At 44.3% G+C, this 19,190-nt stretch overlaps 2 protein-coding genes across 6 annotated transcripts in view; both read left to right on the top strand.

Annotated features, from left to right (window-relative positions):
• Positions 1–19,190, top strand: part of LOC120999664 (oocyte zinc finger protein XlCOF6-like) — a 2,208,135-nt gene that overhangs the window by 1,754,300 nt on the left and 434,645 nt on the right. The gene's annotated exons all lie outside the window — the stretch shown is intronic.
• Positions 1–19,190, top strand: part of LOC120999668 (zinc finger protein OZF-like) — a 230,237-nt gene that overhangs the window by 101,009 nt on the left and 110,038 nt on the right. For 2 of the 5 annotated variants that reach the window (XM_040430677.1, XM_040430679.1), the window contains one exon: positions 2,181–2,275. In XM_040430677.1, the coding sequence (XP_040286611.1) occupies positions 2,181–2,275 (95 nt within the window). Of the gene's footprint in view, positions 1–876; positions 1,001–2,180; positions 2,276–18,410; positions 18,457–19,190 lie in introns of those variants that run through there. The other 3 variants (XM_040430676.1, XM_040430678.1, XM_040430680.1) reach the window with 3 other exon arrangements.

The following is a 19,190-nucleotide window of genomic DNA, read 5'->3' as shown; positions in this document are numbered from 1 at the left end:
ACCAGTGATCCCAGTGAAGTCACTCGCACTAATGGGCGGTCTTTAGCGTTGCCCTAGGCTGTATGATAGGCTAGGGCAGCACCAAAGACCGCCCATTAGTGCAAGTGACGTCTCCGGGCTCACTGCTAGGCAGAAGCCTCCACCTAGCATACCCATGAAAAGCCCGTTACCTCACCGGTTGTAAAGAAAAAGGGGGGAGCATCGGAGCAAGAAATGCTACAGTGCTCCGCTAATACAGGCCAAATTTGTGAAGGTGAGCTTATGTCTGGGTTCAGCTCTGAACCCGGACAACCCCTTTCATTTGTGAAATGTTTTACTTCATGTGAGATGTTCCATTCAAATGTAATTTTGCCCCTTCTTTCCCTCAGGTTTCTTAGGTGCAGGACTCTTTACTTTTTGAAGACAATGGTCCTGTCCATCAATGACCCACCAAGGATGGAGAAGGACAGAAACGTCATGGCTGCAAGGATATTAGACCTCACCCTAAAGATCATCTCCTTGATAACTGGAGAGGTGAGAGTCTCACATGACATCACTCTTATCTCTAGTAATAAAACAGGGAAATGACTGGAAAGGAGAAGGATTCTTAGAATCTCTGTAGTGATCGGCGTCTCCCCATACACAGGATTACACAGTAGTGAAGAAGTTGTCCGTTGAGTGTGTGACACCCCGTGTGTCAGGAGGATGGAGCAGGACCCAGAGCCCCATCACCGAGCCTCCACCTCATTCCCTGATACATGAGCAGAAGATCCTAGAACTTACCACCAGGATCACTGGGCTGCTGAGCGGAGAGGTGAGCGCTGCTGGGAATGCTGGGACATTATACAATAACGCCAAGGGAGGGGTCTGGTAATGACTGTGTCCTTGTGTTGTCAGGTTCCTATAAGGTGTCAGGATGTCGCTGTCTATTTCTCCATGGAGGAGTGGGAGTATTTAGAAGAACACAAGGATCTGTACAAGGACGCCATGATGGAGAACCACCAGTCCCTCACATCACCGGGTAAGAGGAGACCTTCCATGACTGTTTTGAGTTAGAGTAAGGATATAGTTCTGCTGTGCTGCAGATTTGGCTGACGCTACTCCTAAAGGGGATGTCGAAGTGTCCCCTTGGTCTTTACCCTTTAATCCAGGGATGCTTAATCTGCGGCCCTCCAGCTGTTGCAGAACTACAGCTCCCAGCATGCCCTAATACCTGTAGGCTGTCCATGCATGCTGGAAATTGTAGTTTTGCAACAGCTGGAAGGCCGCAGGTTGGGCATCCCTGTTTTAATCCTTATGGACTTCACTGCAGTGGAACCACCAGGCTGCCACCGTTTGGAGAAGTCTCTCTTCAGTGGCTGCTGACCTATGGGGATTGAGAGAAATCAGTGCAGAGTACCAGTGGATCAAGCAGTACTTTAGTTAGGAGACAAGCAGAGGCAGGCAGAGTTTGGACTGTTTACTGCATTACGCAAGGCAGGCAGCACAGGGTGAATACTAGGAACAGGGAGAAGTCGGGTCAGGCAGCAATAGGTCAAATCCAGTTAACAGGCAGAGGTCAGTACATGGGCAACTGAAGTGAAGAGTGGCGAATCTTCATAGGAAGCTAGCAACTAAAACATCTTGTTCAGACACCCTTCAACAGAGAAGGGTACCTTAAATACCCAAGGGAGGCTACCATTAGACTGGACAGATGAGGACGCCCACATGCTGATCCTAAGGCCTCATGCACACGACCGCAAAAAATACAGATGACATCCGTGTGCATTCCGTATTTTGCTGAACAGAACAGCTGGCCCCTAATAGAACAGTCCTATCCTTGTCAGTAATGCGGACAATAATAGGACATGTTCTATTTTTTTGAGGAACGGAAATACGGACATACGGAAACGGAATGCACACGGAGCACCTTCTGGAACGGACACGGAAAGAAAATACAATCTTGTGCATGAGCCCTAAGAGCCAGAGGAAGTACACACCCTACAGGCAGACAGAGGCACTGCAGGCAAAGAACAGGTCGGAGATCAGCGTGGAGTGGACGAACCAGTGAGATGCTGACAGGCACAGAGCACTGGAGTGGGGAATCAGGTAACCGCTCCAGTGGCCGTGCCTGCAGGAAATGGGGATGTCAGCAGCCATGGATGTCATTCACTCATCAGCTGATTATTGGATCTAGAAAATATATTGTGTTTTTCCTACAGATGGAACCAGTGAGAATCCACCAGAGAGATGTTCCAGTCCTCAGTATTCCCAAGATTGTCCAGAGGAGAAACCAAATATCCCACTGGATCATCAGGTAGATGAAGCTGAGGTTTCTACAAATCCTCTACAGACTGATGTAATGGAGCTTTCTACTGACCTCCCCCAGCAGCAGTGGAGTATACTGTACGCTCCGTCTACTGACCTCCCCCAGCAGCAGTGGAGTATACTGTACGCTCCGTCTACTGACCTCCCCCAGCAGTGGAGTATACTGTACGCTCCGTCTACTGACCTCCCCCAGCAGCAGTGGAGTATACTGTACGCTCCATCTACTGACCTCCCCCAGCAGTGGAGTATACTGTACGCTCCATCTACTGACCTCCCCCAGCAGTGGAGTATACTGTACGCTCCATCTACTGACCTCCCCCAGCAGTGGAGTATACTGTACGCTCCGTCTACTGACCTCCCCCAGCAGCAGTGCAGTATACTGTACGCTCCGTCTACTGACCTCCCCCAGCAGTGGAGTATACTGTACGCTCCATCTACTGACCTCCCCCAGCAGTGGAGTATACTGTACGCTCCATCTACTGACCTCCCCCAGCAGTGGAGTATACTGTACGCTCCATCTACTGACCTCCCCCAGCAGTGGAGTATACTGTACGCTCCGTCTACTGACCTCCCCCAGCAGCAGTGGAGTATACTGTACGCTCCATCTACTGACCTCCCCCAGCAGCAGTGGAGTATACTGTACGCTCCATCTACTGACCTCCCCCAGCAGTGGAGTATACTGTACGCTCCGTCTACTGACCTCCCCCAGCAGTGGAGTATACTGTACGCTCCATCTACTGACCTCCCCCAGCAGTGGAGTATACTGTACGCTCCATCTACTGACCTCCCCCAGCAGTGGAGTATACTGTACGCTCCATCTACTGACCTCCCCCAGCAGTGGAGTATACTGTGCACTCCGTCTACTGACCTCCCCCAGCAGCAGTGGAGTATACTGTACGCTCCATCTACTGACCTCCCCCAGCAGTGGAGTATACTGTACGCTCCATCTACTGACCTCCCCCAGCAGCAGTGGAGTATACTGTACTCTGTATTTCATGTTATTGTTTGCAAATGGTTTCTGGTGTCATAAAAGATTGTATTAATTGTAATTAAATGGAACTTGTCAGCAACAAAATGGCCCCTAAACTTTCCGCAGCGCCTTCCATCAAGTTTCTAATGAGGTATTTGTCTTCCGATGGACATGATCACTGTAAAAAAAACTCCTTTATTCAGAAATGATCTTGAAGTGAAGGGTTCAGCGGCTTTGACGTTTGAAGTCAAGCTTGTCACACCCCCTTCTCACCCTTCACGTTTGATTGAAGGCCCTTCATGCACAATTTCTTCTTGAAATCTTGTGTGAGCCAGAGACCATTGTCATACAGCACATGCATATGATCTTAAGAAGGAATTGCGCATGAAGAAAATGAAAAAGACCATGAATCAAATGTGATCGGCGGGAAGAGGATGCAGCAAGCTTGAATTCAAGTGTGAAAGTCGCTGTCACCTTGACTTTAAGATCCTTTTTTTGTATACGACTTGTGGCAGAATAAAAGTTGTTCTACAGCGATCATGACTATTGGACAGTAGTGTTGAGCGAACTTGTGTTTTAAGTTCTGCGTCCAAAGTTCGGGTTCGGGTTATCGAAGAATCCCGTTATGGATTCCAAATTCCGTTATGGTGGGATGCTTAGATAACCCGAACCCGAACTTTGGACGCAGAACTTAAAACACAAGTTCGCTCAACACTATTGGACAGCTTAGACAAATCATCATTAGAAACCAGATGGCATCAGTGATAAGGTACTGAGGGCAGTTTAGGGGCCACTTTGGTGCTGACAGGTTCCATTTACAGGCCGTGAACACCTTTTGGGGGCATTTTTATTATTATTGTTGCATTCTACTCATTTTGGGCTAAAAATCTTTTTTGCATTTAGTCTTAGAGTCCTGTCAACTGACAGCTCATGTAGAGCTGTGAACTTCTGCCCTCCTAAACACTCATTTAAAGGGGTAAACTGAACACAATGCATTCTGGTGCATTCTGTTTCATTCAGTTCCGCTTTGTCCCGATTGACAATGAATAAGGACAAAACAGAAGCGTTTTTCCCGCTATTAGGATCCTCTGCCGGATCTCAATAGTGGAAAGGGAAAGCGCAGATGTGAAAGTAGCCTTATTCTGGTTATCACGAGTTGTACTCGGCTATCTCTAGCCCTCGCATAGCAATTATTGGAGCTGTGGTTCGCATTTTGGACTAGCCACTCAGTCCATTTCAGGGGGACTCCAGAGGGTACAGGGCCACTGTTCATGTGATCGGTGGAGTTCCCATCGATAGGCCCCCCCACCAATTTGACAGTTATTAAAACAGTAATACTCCAGGATTAGGTCATCAAAATAAGATCGGCAGGGGTCCGACTCCTGACACCTCCGCCGATCATCTGTTAGCCGCCTGCAAGCGCTGCTTTCTCTTCTCTGTGAGCAGGTGTAATTGCAAGTATGGCGTCCCAATACACTTCTATGGGACAGCTCTGTAGTATACACTTGAATAGGAAGGAGCCATCTCATAGACATGAATGGGATGGCTCACCAATGTGGTTGCGACAGCTCACGGGTAAATAATGAACAGAAGGCAGCGCTCACTGATGGGCAGGGACGCCTGGAGTCGAACCCTGCTGATCTGGTGTTGATGACTTATCCCGAGGATAGGTCATCAATGTAAATAAAGGGGACAACACCGTTAAGCCTTATTAGTAGTGATGAGCGGCAGGGGCAATATTCGAATTCGCAATATTTCGCGAATATTTGGGCGAATATTCGCCATATATTCGAGAATTCGTGAATTCATGATCTCTAAGCATTATTTTCTTGATTGCGAAAATTCGCATAAAATTTGCCTAAAGAATTCGTATAAAAATTCGCATGAACTGGTATTTTTTTAAAAAATCGAATATTCGCGATCACGAATATATTTAGCGATATTCTAAATATTCGCAAATTCTCGAAGTGCCGATATTCGCGATTAAAATTCGCAATTCGAATATTCGTGATCAACACTACTTATTAGCAGTTTGACGAGAATTTAGCTATACCGAGTGTTTATGAGGTGAGGAGATCAGAGATAAGAACTCTACGTGAGACTGACGTGAAAGTTATTTAACTCCTGTATTTCAAAAACTGATGAAATTTTTTAATAAAGACTAATTTCAATAATGATTTTTAGCCCAAAACGAGTAGAATGCAATAATTAAAAAAAACTTTGCCCCAAAGTAGTTCATAGCCTTTAACCCTCTCCTGATATCTGCCGTACATGTGTGGCAGGTGTCAGCCCTTTAAAGATGGTGCCTGCTCCGGAGTGCAGCGAGCGTCTTACCTACAAGGGGGGAAATTTATCAAACTGGTGTAAAGGAAAACAGGCAACCAGTGAGATTCCACCTTTCATTTTCCAGAGCTCCTTTAGAAAATGAAAGGTGAAATCTGATTTGTTCCTGGGAGCAGCTAAGCCAGTTTTCCCTTACATCAGTTTGATAAATCTCCCCCAAAGTATCTGAAGTTTCACACAGCAGACACCCAAGGCTATTGTAATGGTCAAATGTGACCATGGCATCTGAAAGGTAAAAAACCCAGAAACAAGCTCTTCCTCTGCTGAGAGGGATGAAGGCATTCCATAGTAGTAATAGTCCAGAGCCTGTAAAAGGCTTTTAGGCCTATTACTGGTATACTTCAGTACTGGCCTGCAGGTCCCCAAAAAAAAAGTTTTAAAAATATAAAAATTGAAATCACCCCCTTTCACCCTAATTAGAGATGAGTGAATCGACTTCTGATTCGCTAAAAAACGTTGTTGTAATACTGTACATAGCTCCCGCCCCGTACAGTATTAGAATGTATTGGATCCGATGAGCCGAAGTTATTACTTCACAAAGTCTTGCGAGTCTTTGTGTAATAACTTTTTGAATTAATTATTACTTTAAAAACCTTGATGCCAAACTCGGGTTTGGTTCCAAGGTTTCTTACAGTAATAATAAATTCCCGAAGTCATTACACAAAGTCTCGCGAAGTAATAACTTCAGCTCATCAGAGCCAATACATTCTAATACTGTACGGAGCGGGAGCTATGCACACTATTACAAGGAAGTTTTTTTAGCGAATCGACTTTGGATAAAGCATCCGAAGTTGATTCGCTCATCCCTAATCATAATCATATCTGAAAACACCTGTACTATTGAAATATAAAAATATTTATCCCATATGGCGAATGGTGTAACAGGAAAAAAAAATCTAAATGGCCACTTTGCGTTTTTTTTTTTGTCATCACTTCACCTCCCCTAAAAAACTGAATAAAAAGTGATGAAAAAGTCATAAACACCCCAGAATTGTATCCATAAAAGATAAGATCGTCCCGCAAAAAAAGAGCTCCCACACAGTTCCGTAGACAACAATAAAAAAAAGTTATGGGGGTCAGGATAGGGTGATAAAAAGTTTTAGTTTTTTTCAGTATTAAAAGACAAGAAAAACTATATAATTGTGGTATCCCTGTAACCGTACTGACCCAGAGAATCAAGGCCACAGGTCAGTTTTACCACACAGTGAACGTCGTAAAAACAAAACCCATAAAACTGTGGCAGAAGAGCTTTTTTTTTCTTTCAATTCAACCCCATTTGGAATTTAATTTCCGGTTTCCCACTACATCATATGCAATATTAAAAGGTGCTATTGGAAAGTACAACTTGTTCTGCAAAAAACAATGCCCTCATATGGCTATGTGAACAAAAAATGTAAAAAAAAAAATATGGCTCCGGGAAGGCAGAGAGTAAAAAATAAAAACACAAAAAAATAGAAAATCACTATGTCTTGAAGGGGTTAAGAAGTTCAGTAGTAAAACACAAGGAAAACTATACATAACAATATAAGCGGGCATATTTTGTACTGGCACATGTAAGGGCATAATTAATACCTACTGGTGGCACTTTAAGGGGGTGTTTTTTCAGTAGGATTTCTGTGTGACAAACTATGAGAAGATCTACACTCACCTAAAGAATTATTATTGCCACCATACTAATACGGTGTTGGACCCCCTTTTGCCTTCAGAACTGCCTTAATTCTACGTGGCATTGATTCAACAAGGTGCTGATAGCATTCTTTAGAAATGTTGGCCCATATTGATAGGATAGCATCTTGCAGTTGATGGAGATTTGAGGGATGCACATCCAGGGCACGAAGCTCCTGTTCCACCACATCCCAAAGATGCTCTATTGGGTTGAGATCTGGTGACTGTGGGGGCCATTTTAGTACAGTGAACTCATTGTCATGTTCAAGAAACCAATTTGAAATTATTCGAGCTTTGTGACCTGGTGCATTATCCTGCTGGAAGTAGCCATCAGAGGATGGATACATGTTCTCATTCTGTTTACGCCAAACTCGGACTCTACCATTTGAATGTCTCGCTTTTCTGCATACCTCGGTTGTAACGAGTGGTTATTTCAGTCAACGTTGCTCTTCTATCAGCTTGAATCAGTCGGCCCATTCTCCTCTGACCTCTAGCATCCACAAGGCATTTTTGCCCACAGGACTGCCGCATACTGGATGTTTTTCTCTTTTCACACCATTCTTTGTAAACCCTAGAAATGGTTGTGCGTGAAAATCCCAGTAACTGAGCAGATTGTGAAATACTCAGACCGGCCCGTCTGGCACCAACAACCATGCCACGCTCAAAATTGCTTAAATCACCTTTCTTTCCCATTCTGACATTCAGTTTGGAGTTCAGGAGATTGTCTTGACCAGGACCACCCCCCTAAATGCATTGAAGCAACTGCCATGTGATTGGTTGACTAGATAATTGCATTAATGAGAAATAGAACAGGTGTTCCTAATAATTCTTTAGGTGAGTGTATATCAGAGGAGACATCACTGGATGTAAGAGAGGTACATGGTGCTTTATTCTCCTGTATGTTTGATAGGGAGGAATGTAATTTAAAAAAGTAGTTGCCATCCATCATGGGTGCTCGGCTGCTGTTAGCTCAGTACCAGTTTCTGCCATTTTTCTCCAAAAAGCTGGCTCACAAAACCACAGCCTTGGGGATGAAAATAAACGGTGAGCGTTCCAACACATAGATACCTGCGCTCTATTGCGGCACATGAGGCGGCATCACCGGATCCAGTGGGAAAATAGAAATAGCCAGTATTCTCAATTAGAACAAGTCTGTTCTCCTTATCTCACTCTTCTTTGAGACAGCCAGGCCACATCCCCAAGCAGTACAATATTTTTTGGAAACAAAGTTTTATAAAATTTTTTACAGAGTCAACTATTATTGCAAAGACAGTGAGAAGAAAAACTACATGAAAATGGTCGGCTCATTAACCCCCCCCCCCCCCTTCCTTTCTCGCCTTTTCCCTTCTAGTACAGATGACAGGATACATTGCAGGTCATCCCCAGTGACGCTTCTGGGGGGGGCAGATTGGAAAAGTGACCCGAAGTGGCCAAGCTTGCTATGACTGTACTGTGTTTTCCAGCCCCCTGGGTCATCTCAGGGAGGGTTTTCAGCACGGCAGGTGACGTACTCATATCCATGTACGCGGATATGAAAGCCGCGGTCCTGCTCTAACAGCCCAGACCGGCAGGAGTGCCGATCCGGGCTGTGTAATGCTTTACATGGCGCCTGCCGCATTTAAAGCGCAGACAGAGGGAGCGGACTCCCTCTGTATTCCATCGGCACCCCGCAAATGCGATTGCAGGGTGCTAGTTTGTGTAAAGGCAGGCTGGGTTTTTATGAAGGCCCCAAGCCTGCCTTGAGTACTTTCCAGCAGGCTGTGCCTCTCTGGTGCAGCCTGCTGGTCAATGTCAGTATAGCACTGACATTAAAATGCAATGCACTATAGGGATAATACATTGCATTTTAAAATTAATCTGAATATTGTCTGTTATAGTCTCCTTGTGGGACTATTAAGGGGTAAAAAAAAGTTTTGCAATTAAAAAAATTGCAAAAAAAATCCTCCCTCATATGTTTGGTATTGCCACGTCTGTAACGACTCGGACTACATAAATATCATGTAAATTGTCCCCTACGGTGAATTCCGTAAAAAAATAAAAATGCCAGAATTGCTAATTTATTCTTAATAACAAGCGATCAAGACATAATTTATTCCAAAATGATACCAATGAAAAATACAAGTTTTCCTGCACAACTCCATAGAAAGAAAAAAAAAATGCATGGGTCTTGGGAAGCGGTTTTATTGCAAAAAAGTAGTAAAACGTTATGTTATTTATACCGAAAAATGAACACCGTAAAATTTATAACGTAAAAACACAGTGGCAGTATTGCTGTTTTTCCCATCTCCCTCCCAGAAAGAGTTAATTAAAGTTAATCGGAAAGTTGTGTGTGCCCCAAAATGGCGCCATTAACCACCTCAGCCCCGCTAGCTTAAACACCCTTAATGACCAGGCCACTTTTTACACTTCTGCACTACCCTACTTTCACCGTTTATTGCTCGGTCATGCAACTTACCACCCAAATGAATTTTACCTCCTTTTCTTCTCACTAATAGTGCTTTCATTTGGTGGTATTTCATTGCTGCTGACATTTTTACTTTTTTTGTTATTAATCGAAATTTAACGATTTTTTTGCAAAAAAATGACATTTTTCACTTTCAGTTGTAAAATTTTGCAAAAAGGACGACATCCATATATAAATTTTTCTCTAAATTTATTGTTCTGCATGTCTTTGATAAAAAAAAATGTTTGGGTAAAAAAAAAATGGTTTGGGTAAAAGTTATAGCGTTTACAAACTATGGTACAAAAATGTGAATTTTCGCTTTTTGAAGCAGCTCTGACTTTCTGAGCACCTGTCATGTTTCCTGAGGTTCTACAATGCCCAGACAGTACAAACACCCCACAAATGACCCCATTTCGGAAAGTAGACACCCTAAGGTATTCGCTGATGGGCATAGTGAGTTCATAGAACTTTTTATTTTTTGTCACAAGTTAGCGGAAAATGATGATTTATTTTTTTTTTTTTTTCCTTACAAAGTCTCATATTCCACTAACTTGTGACAAAAAATAAAAACTTCCATGAACTCACTATGCCCATCAGCGAATACCTTGGGGTGTCTTCTTTCCAAAATGGGGTCACTTGTGGGGTAGTTATACTGCTCTGGCATTCTAGGGGCCCAAATGTGTGGTATGTAGTTTGAAATCAAAATCTGTAAAAAATGGCCGGTGAAATCCGAAAGGTGCTCTTTGGAATGTGGGCCCCTTTGCCCACCTAGACTGCAAAAAAGTGTCACACATGTGGTATCTCCGTACTCAGGAGAAGTTGGGCAATGTGTTTTGGGGTGTCATTTTACATATACCCATGCTGGGTGAGATAAATATCTTGGTCAAATGCCAAATTTGTATAAAAAAATTGGAAAAGTTGTCTTTTGCCAAGATATTTCTCTCACCCAGCATGGGTATATGTAAAATGACACCCCAAAACACATTGCCCAACTTCTCCTGAGTACGGAGATACCACATGTGTGACACTTTTTTGCAGTCTAGGTGGGCAAAGGGGCCCACATTCCAAAGAGCACCTTTCGGATTTCACCGGCCATTTTTTACAGATTTTGATTTCAAACTACATACCACACATTTGGGCCCCTAGAATGCCAGAGCAGTATAACTACCCCACAAGTGACCCCATTTTGGAAAGAAGACACCCCAAGGTATTCGCTGATGGGCATAGTGAGTTCATGGAAGTTTTTATTTTTTGTCACAAGTTAGTGGAATATGAGACTTTGTAAGGAAAAAAAAAAAAAAATAAATCATCATTTTCCGCTAACTTGTGACAAAAAATAAAAAGTTCTATGAACTCACTATGCCCATCAGCGAATACCTTAGGGTGTCTACTTTCCGAAATGGGGTCATTTGTGGGGTGTTTGTACTGTCTGGGCATTGTAGAACCTCAGGAAACATGACAGGTGCTCAGAAAGTCAGAGCTGCTTCAAAAAGCGAAAATTCACATTTTTGTACCATAGTTTGTAAACGCTATAACTTTTACCCAAACCATTTTTTTTTTACCCAAACATTTTTTTTTATCAAAGACATGCAGAACAATAAATTTAGAGAAAAATTTATATATGGATGTCGTCCTTTTTGCAAAATTTTACAACTGAAAGTGAAAAATGTCATTTTTTTGCAAAAAAATCGTTAAATTTCGATTAATAACAAAAAAAGTAAAAATGTCAGCAGCAATGAAATACCACCAAATGAAAGCACTATTAGTGAGAAGAAAAGGAGGTAAAATTCATTTGGGTGGTAAGTTGCATGACCGAGCAATAAACGGTGAAAGTAGGGTAGTGCAGAAGTGTAAAAAGTGGCCTGGTCATTAAGGGTGTTTAAGCTAGCGGGGCTGAGGTGGTTAATGGCGCCATTTTGGGGCACACACAACTTTCCGATTAACTTTAATTAACTCTTTCTGGGAGGGAGATGGGAAAAACAGCAATACTGCCACTGTGTTTTTACGTTATAAATTTTACGGTGTTCATTTTTCGGTATAAATAACATAACGTTTTACTACTTTTTTGCAATAAAACCGCTTCCCAAGACCCATGCATTTTTTTTTTCTTTCTATGGAGTTGTGCAGGAAAACTTGTATTTTTTCATTGGTATCATTTTGGAATAAATTATGGGTATATGTAAAATGACACCCCAAAACACATTGCCCAACTTCTCCTGAGTACGGAGATACCACATGTGTGACACTTTTTTGCAGTCTAGGTGGGCAAAGGGGCCCACATTCCAAAGAGCACCTTTCGGATTTCACCGGCCATTTTTTACAGATTTTGATTTCAAACTACTTACCACACATTTGGGCCCCTAGAATGCCAGGGCAGTATAACTACCCCACAAGTGACCCCATTTTGGAAAGAAGACACCCCAAGGTATTCCAAGAGGGGCATGGCGAGTTCCTAGAATTTTTAATTTTTTGTCACAAGTTAGCGGAAAATGATGATTTTTTTTTTTGATTTTTTTTTCTTACAAAGTCTCATATTCCACTAACTTGTGACAAAAAATAAAAACTTCCATGAACTCACTATGCCCATCAGCGAATACCTTGGGGTGTATTCTTTCCAAAATGGGGTCACTTGTGGGGTAGTTATACTGCCCTGGCATTCTAGGGGCCCAAATGAGTGGTAAGTAGTTTGAAATCAAAATCTGTAAAAAATGGCCGGTGAAATCCGAAAGGTGCTCTTTGGAATGTGGGCCCCTTTGCCCACCTAGGCTGCAAAAAAGTGTCACACATGTGGTATCGCCATACTCAGGAGAAGTTGGGCAATGTGTTTTGGGGTGTCATTTTACATATACCCATGCTGGGTGAGAGAAATATCTTGGCAAAAGACAACTTTTCCCATTTTTTTATACAAAGTTGGCATTTGACCAAGATATTTATCTCACCCAGCATGGGTATATGTAAAATGACACCCCAAAACACATTCCCCAACTTCTCCTGAGTACGGAGATACCACATGTGTGACACTTTTTTGCAGCCTAGGTGGGCAAAGGGGCCCACATTCCAAAAAGCACCTTTCGGATTTCACCTGCCATTTTTTACAGATTTTGATTTCAAACTACTTACCACACATTAGGGCCCCTAGAATCCCAGGGCAGTATAACTACCCCACAAGTGACCCCATTTTGGAAAGAAGACACCCCAAGGTATTCCTTGATGGGCATAGTGAGTTCATGGAAGTTTTAATTTTTTGTCACAAGTTAGTGGAATATGAACTTTGTATGAAAAAAATAAATAAAAAAAAATCATCATTTTCCGCTAACTTGTGACAAAAAAAAAAAATTCTAGGAACTCGCCATGCCCCTCACGGAATACCTTGGGGTGTCTTCTTTCCAAAATGGGGTCACTTGTGGGGTAGTTATACTGCCCTGGCATTCTAGGGGCCCTAATGTGTGGTAAGTAGGTAAATGACCTGTGAAATCCGAAAGGTGCTCTTTGGAATGTGGGCCTCTTTGCCCACCTAGGCTGCAAAAAAGTGTCACACATGTGGTATTGCCGTATTCAGGAGAAGTTGGGCAATGTGTTTTGGGTTGTCATTTTACATATACTCATGCTGGGTGAGAGAAATATCTCGGCAAAAGACAACTTTTCCCATTTTTTTATACAAATTTGGCATTTGACCAAGATATTTATCTCACCCAGCATGGGTATATGTAAAATGACACCCCAAAACACATTGCCCAACTTCTCCTGAGTACGATGATACCAGAGGTGTGACACTTTTTTGCAGCCTAGATGCGCAAAGGGGCCCACATTCCTTTTATGAGGGCATTTTTAGACATTTGGATCCCAGACTTCTTCTCACGCTTTAGGGCCCCTAGAATGCCAGGGCAGTATAACTACCCCACATGTGACCCCATTTTGGAAAGAAGACACCCCAAGGTATTCAATGAGGGGCATGGCGAGTTCATAGAATTTTTTTTTTTTTGCACAAGTTAGCGGAAATTTTTTTTTTTTTTTTCTCACAAAGTCTCCCTTTCCGCTAACTTGGGACAAAAATTTCAATCTTTCATGGACTCAATATGCCCCTAACGGAATACCTTGGGGTGTCTTCTTTCCGAAATGGGGTCACATGTGGGGTATTTATACTGCCCTGGCATTCTAGGGGCCCTAAAGCGTGAGAAGACGTCTGGAATATAAATGTCTAAAAATTTTTACGTATTTGGATTACGTGAGGGGTATGGTGAGTTCATGTGAGATTTTATTTTTTGACACAAGTTAGTGGAATATGAGACTTTGTAAGAAAAAAAAAAAAATTCCGCTAACTTGGGCCAAAAAAATGTCTGAATGGAGCCTTACAGGGGGGTGATCAATGACATGGGGTGATCAATGACAGGGGGGTGATCAATGACAGGGGGCTGACCAGGGAGTCTATATGGGGTGATCACCCCCCTGTCATTGATCACCCCCCTATAAGGCTCCATTCAGATGTCCGTATGTGTTTTGCGGATCCGATCCATGTATCCGTGGATCTGTAAAAAACATACGGACATCTGAATGCAGCCTTACAGGGGGGTGATCAATGACAGGGGGGTGACCAGGGAGTCTATATGGGGTGATCACCCCCCTGTCATTGATCACCCCCCTATAAGGCTCCATTCAGATGTCTGTATGTGTTTTGCGGATCCGATCCATGTATCCGTGGACCCGTAAAAAACATACGGACATCTGAATGCAGCCTTACAGGGGGGGTGATCAATGACAGGGGGTTGATCAATGACAGGGGGCTGACCAGGGAGTCTATATGGGGTGATCACCCCCCTGTCATTGATCACCCCCCTATAAGGCTCCATTCAGATGTCCGTATGTATTTTGCGGATCCGATCCATGTATCCGTGGATCCGTAAAAAACATACGGACATCTGAATGCAGCCTTACAGGGGGGTGATCAATGACAGGGGGGTGACCATGGAGTCTATATGGGGTGATTACCCCCCTGTCATTGATCACCCCCCTATAAGGCTCCATTCAGATGTCTGTATGTGTTTTGCGGATCCGATCCATGTATCCGTGGACCCGTAAAAAACATACGGACATCTGAATGCAGCCTTACAGGGGGGGTGATCAATGACAGGGGGTTGATCAATGACAGGGGGCTGACCAGGGAGTCTATATGGGGTGATCACCCCCCTGTCATTGATCACCCCCCTATAAGGCTCCATTCAGATGTCCGTATGTATTTTGCGGATCCGATCCATGTATCCGTGGATCCGTAAAAAACATACGGACATCTGAATGCAGCCTTACAGGGGGGTGATCAATGACAGGGGGGTGACCATGGAGTCTATATGGGGTGATTACCCCCCTGTCACTGATCACCCCCCTATAAGGCTCCATTCAGATGTCCGTATGTGTTTTGCGGATCTGATCCATGTATCCGTGGATCTGTAAAAAACATACGGACATCTGAATGCAGCCTTACAGGGGGGTGATCAATGACAGGGGGGTGACCAGGGAGTCTATATGGGGTGATCACCCCCCTGTCATTGATCCCCCTTCCTATAAGGCTCCATTCAGATGTCCGTATGTGTTTTGCGGATCCGATCCATGTATCCGTGGATCGTAAAAAACATACGGAAATCTGAATGCAGCCTTACAGGGGGGTGATCAATGACAGGGGGGTGATCAGGAAGTCTATATGGGGTGATCACCCACCTTTAAGGCTCCATTCAGACGTCTGTATGTGTTTTGCGGATCCGATCCATCTATCAGTGGATCCGTAAAAATCATACGGACGTCTGAATGGAGCCTTACAGGGGAGTGATCAATGACAGGGGGGTGATCAGGGAGTCTATATGGGGTGATCACCTCCATCATTGATCACTCCCCTGTAAGGCTCCATTCAGACGTCCGTATGTGTTTTGCGGATCCGATCCATCTATCAGTGGATCCGTAAAAATCATACGGACGTCTGAATGGAGCCTTACAGGGGAGTGATCAATGACAGGGGGGTGATCAATGACAGGGGGGTGATCAGGGAGTCTATATGGGGTGATCTGGGGTGATCAGGGGTGAATAAGGGGTTAATAAGTGACAGGGGGGGTGTAGTGTAGTGTGGTGCTTGGTGCTACATATTACTGAGCTACCTGTGTCCTCTGGTGGTCGATCCAAACAAAGGGGACCACCAGAGGACCAGGTAGCAGGTATATTAGACGCTGTTATCAAAACAGCGTCTAATATACCTGTTAGGGGTTAAAAAAATCACATTTCCAGCCTGCCAGCGAACGATCGCCGCTGGCAGGCTGGAGATCCACTCGCTCACCTTCCGTTCCTGTGAACGCGCGCGCCTGTGTGCGCGCGTTCACAGGAAATCTCGCGTCTCGCGAGAGGACGCGCCGGCGCGTCCAGGAGGAATGAATCAACCACCTCCAGGACGCGTCGCTGCGTTCGGCGGTCCGGAGGTGGTTAAAAAACTACAACTTTTCCAGCAAAAAAACAAGCCCTCATACAGCTATATAGACGGAAAAATAAAAAAGTTGTAGCTCTTGGAAGGCAAAGATTAAAAAAGGAAGAAATATGCTTGGTCAGTAAGGCCCAAAAGACTAAGGGGTTAAAATGAATCAGGCACATTGATGCTTGAGGATTTCCACACATTTCCAGCTGATGACGATGAATAGATCTGCCATTGCTGACAGTGGCTATTTATCATCGGCCCAATGATGCAGCTGTGACTGCCTGCCTGTTCATGGTGTTCCATAGTGTACTGCAGCTGTGACTGCCTGCCTGTTCATGGTAATCCGATGCAGCTGTGACTGCCTGCCTGTTCATGGTGTTCCGATGCAGCTGTGACTGCCTGCCTGTTCATGGTGTTCCGATGCAGCTGTGACTGCCTGCCTGTTCATGGTATTCCGATGCAGCTGTGACTGCCTGCCTGTTCATGGTGTTCCGATGCAGCTGTGACTGCCTGCCTGTTCATGGTATCCCGATGCAGCTGTGACTGCCTGTTCATGGTGTTCCGATGCAGCTGTGACTGCCTGCCTGTTCATGGTGTTCCGATGCAGCTGTGACTGCCTGCCTGTTCATGGTGTTCCGATGCAGCTGTGACTGCCTGCCTGTTCATGGTATTCCGATACAGCTGTGACTGCCTGCCTGTTCATGGTGTTCCGATGCAGCTGTGACTGCCTGCCTGTTCATGGTGTTCCGATGCAGCTGTGACTGCCTGCCTGTTCATGGTGTTCCATAGTGTACTGCAGCTGTGACTGCCTGCCTGTTCATGGTGTTCCGATGCAGCTGTGACTGCCTGTCTGTTCATGGTGTTCCGATGCAGCTGTGACTGCCTGCCTGTTCATGGTGTTCCGATGCAGCTGTGACTGCCTGCCTGTTCATGGTGTTCCGATGCAGCTGTGACTGCCTGCCTGTTCATGGTGTTCCGATGCAGCTGTGACTGCCTGCCTGTTCATGGTATTCCGATGCAGCTGTGACTGCCTGCCTGTTCATGGTGTTCCGATGCAGCTGTGACTGCCTGCCTGTTCATGGTATTCCGATGCAGCTGTGACTGCCTGCCTGTTCATGGTGTTCCGATGCAGCTGTGACTGCCTGCCTGTTCATGGTGTTCCGATGCAGCTGTGACTGCCTGCCTGTTCATGGTGTTCCATAGTGTACTGCAGCTGTGACTGCCTGCCTGTTCATGGTGTTCCGATGCAGCTGTGACTGCCTGCCTGTTCATGGTCTTCCATAGTGTACTGCAGCTGCTGCTGCCACAGCCGCACATTGCCTTCCTTGTCCATGAGGTTCTGCACTACGCTGCTGCTGCTTCCCAAGAAAGGGTAACCTTTTGGACACTTATTCAAAACAATCCAATGCTTCCTCTGACACCACTATGTGTGTATAAGCACCGGCAGGCACCTGCCTCCAATACGGGACAATTATTCAAATGTTTTTAATTTTAAAAAGCATAAGAAACCTTATGGAGTAGTATGTTTTAAACGGGTTCTTTGTTAACACCATCAACAACAATGCGTTTGCCCACAGCTATATATGTCAGTGTCACTCTGTCAGTATTTACTATTGCTGTCATTGTGTTCAAGAGGTGAAAAGGTGTGTGTGTGGGGGGGGATAAGAATAAAAAAGAGAGTAAGGGCTCGTGCCGTGTTTTGCGGTCCGCAAATTGCTGATCCGCAAAACACGGATGCCGCCCATGTGCCTTCCGCAATTTGCGGAACGGAACAGTTGGCCCATTATAGAAACCTTTGTTCTTGTCTTGTCTTGAATAGGACATGATCTCTAATTTTTGGGGACCACGGAACGGAGCAACAGATGCGGACAGAACGCAGAGTGCTGTCCGCATCTTTTGCGGCCCTATTGAAGTGAATGGGTCCGCACCTGAGCCCGAAAAACATGCGGCTCGGATGCGGAACCAAACCACAGTCGTTTGAATGAGCCCTAAGAAGGTAGAAAAAATGTGAGTCCTAGGAGACCTCAGAGTGCCATACACCACTGTTCATGCCAATTGGAGCACTTTTGATTGGGGTAGGAATCGATTCGGAACCCAAATCAAATTTTTAAACTGATTTGTTCGAATTGGACCTGAAACTAATTTCAAGAAATTCGCTCATCTCTAATTCAAGTCTTGCAGGGGTTTCTGATCATCACCTGATATGTGAAAAACTAATAGCGAAGTATATTTTTCTTATGTCTTTAATCTTGCAGGAAAGTTCTGGTAGAATTGAAAAACCTGTATCAATGTCTGTGAAAGGTGAGAGACGTTCGTAAACATTTTTTGACTGTTATTTTCTTAATTGTCTGTTAATGGGAAAACTGATACGAGGTTCAGAGAAACGTCCTCCTCATCATTGTTTACGTTACATTGAATATTAATAATTCATTTACTGCTAAAATATTCCATCATTTTCCTTTGCACAACAACATTGGAGGGTAAATGCTGATTCAGAATAAAGGTCACATGATGCAATAGGAGATCACTGTGCAGGGAGGGGGAGGTGATGAGCTGTCACCATCACATGAAAACGCAACAATAAAATCAAGAGGCTCAGCTTTGGGAGTTTTACTGCTATAGACACAACTCTACTGTATGCAACAAAAGTCAGAGTGCTACTATTGTCCATAAGCCCTCACAGAGAGGTTCCCACCTTGCATGGGAGATCAGTAGTACAGGATGTAAGCATTCAGTCAGATTAGGGCCTGGTCCTAAAGTTGAAGGGTAAATAGTCGCGTGAAATAATAACTGGAAAAGTGACGAGAAATAAGGGGAGGAGGAAAATGCCATAACCAAACCAAACCTGCTGAGATGAAAGTACTTGTAATATCAAAAATGGGTTTCCGTATCATGAGGCAGTGATAAGAAAGGGTAGTAGTTATCCAAAGACTGATTAAAAAAAAAAGTCTTAATAAACCCCTGAGCTGGCGGTGGATCTGCCTGAGTTATGAAGAGGCGCGGATCCTCCGCCAGCTTCCTAGCTGTCTTACATT

This window comes from Bufo bufo, chromosome 4, assembly GCF_905171765.1.
Source record: "Bufo bufo chromosome 4, aBufBuf1.1, whole genome shotgun sequence".
NCBI lineage: Eukaryota > Metazoa > Chordata > Amphibia > Anura > Bufonidae > Bufo > Bufo bufo.
Note: the sequence above shows the minus strand (reverse complement) of the source record. Positions and strands in the feature narration are given on the sequence as shown.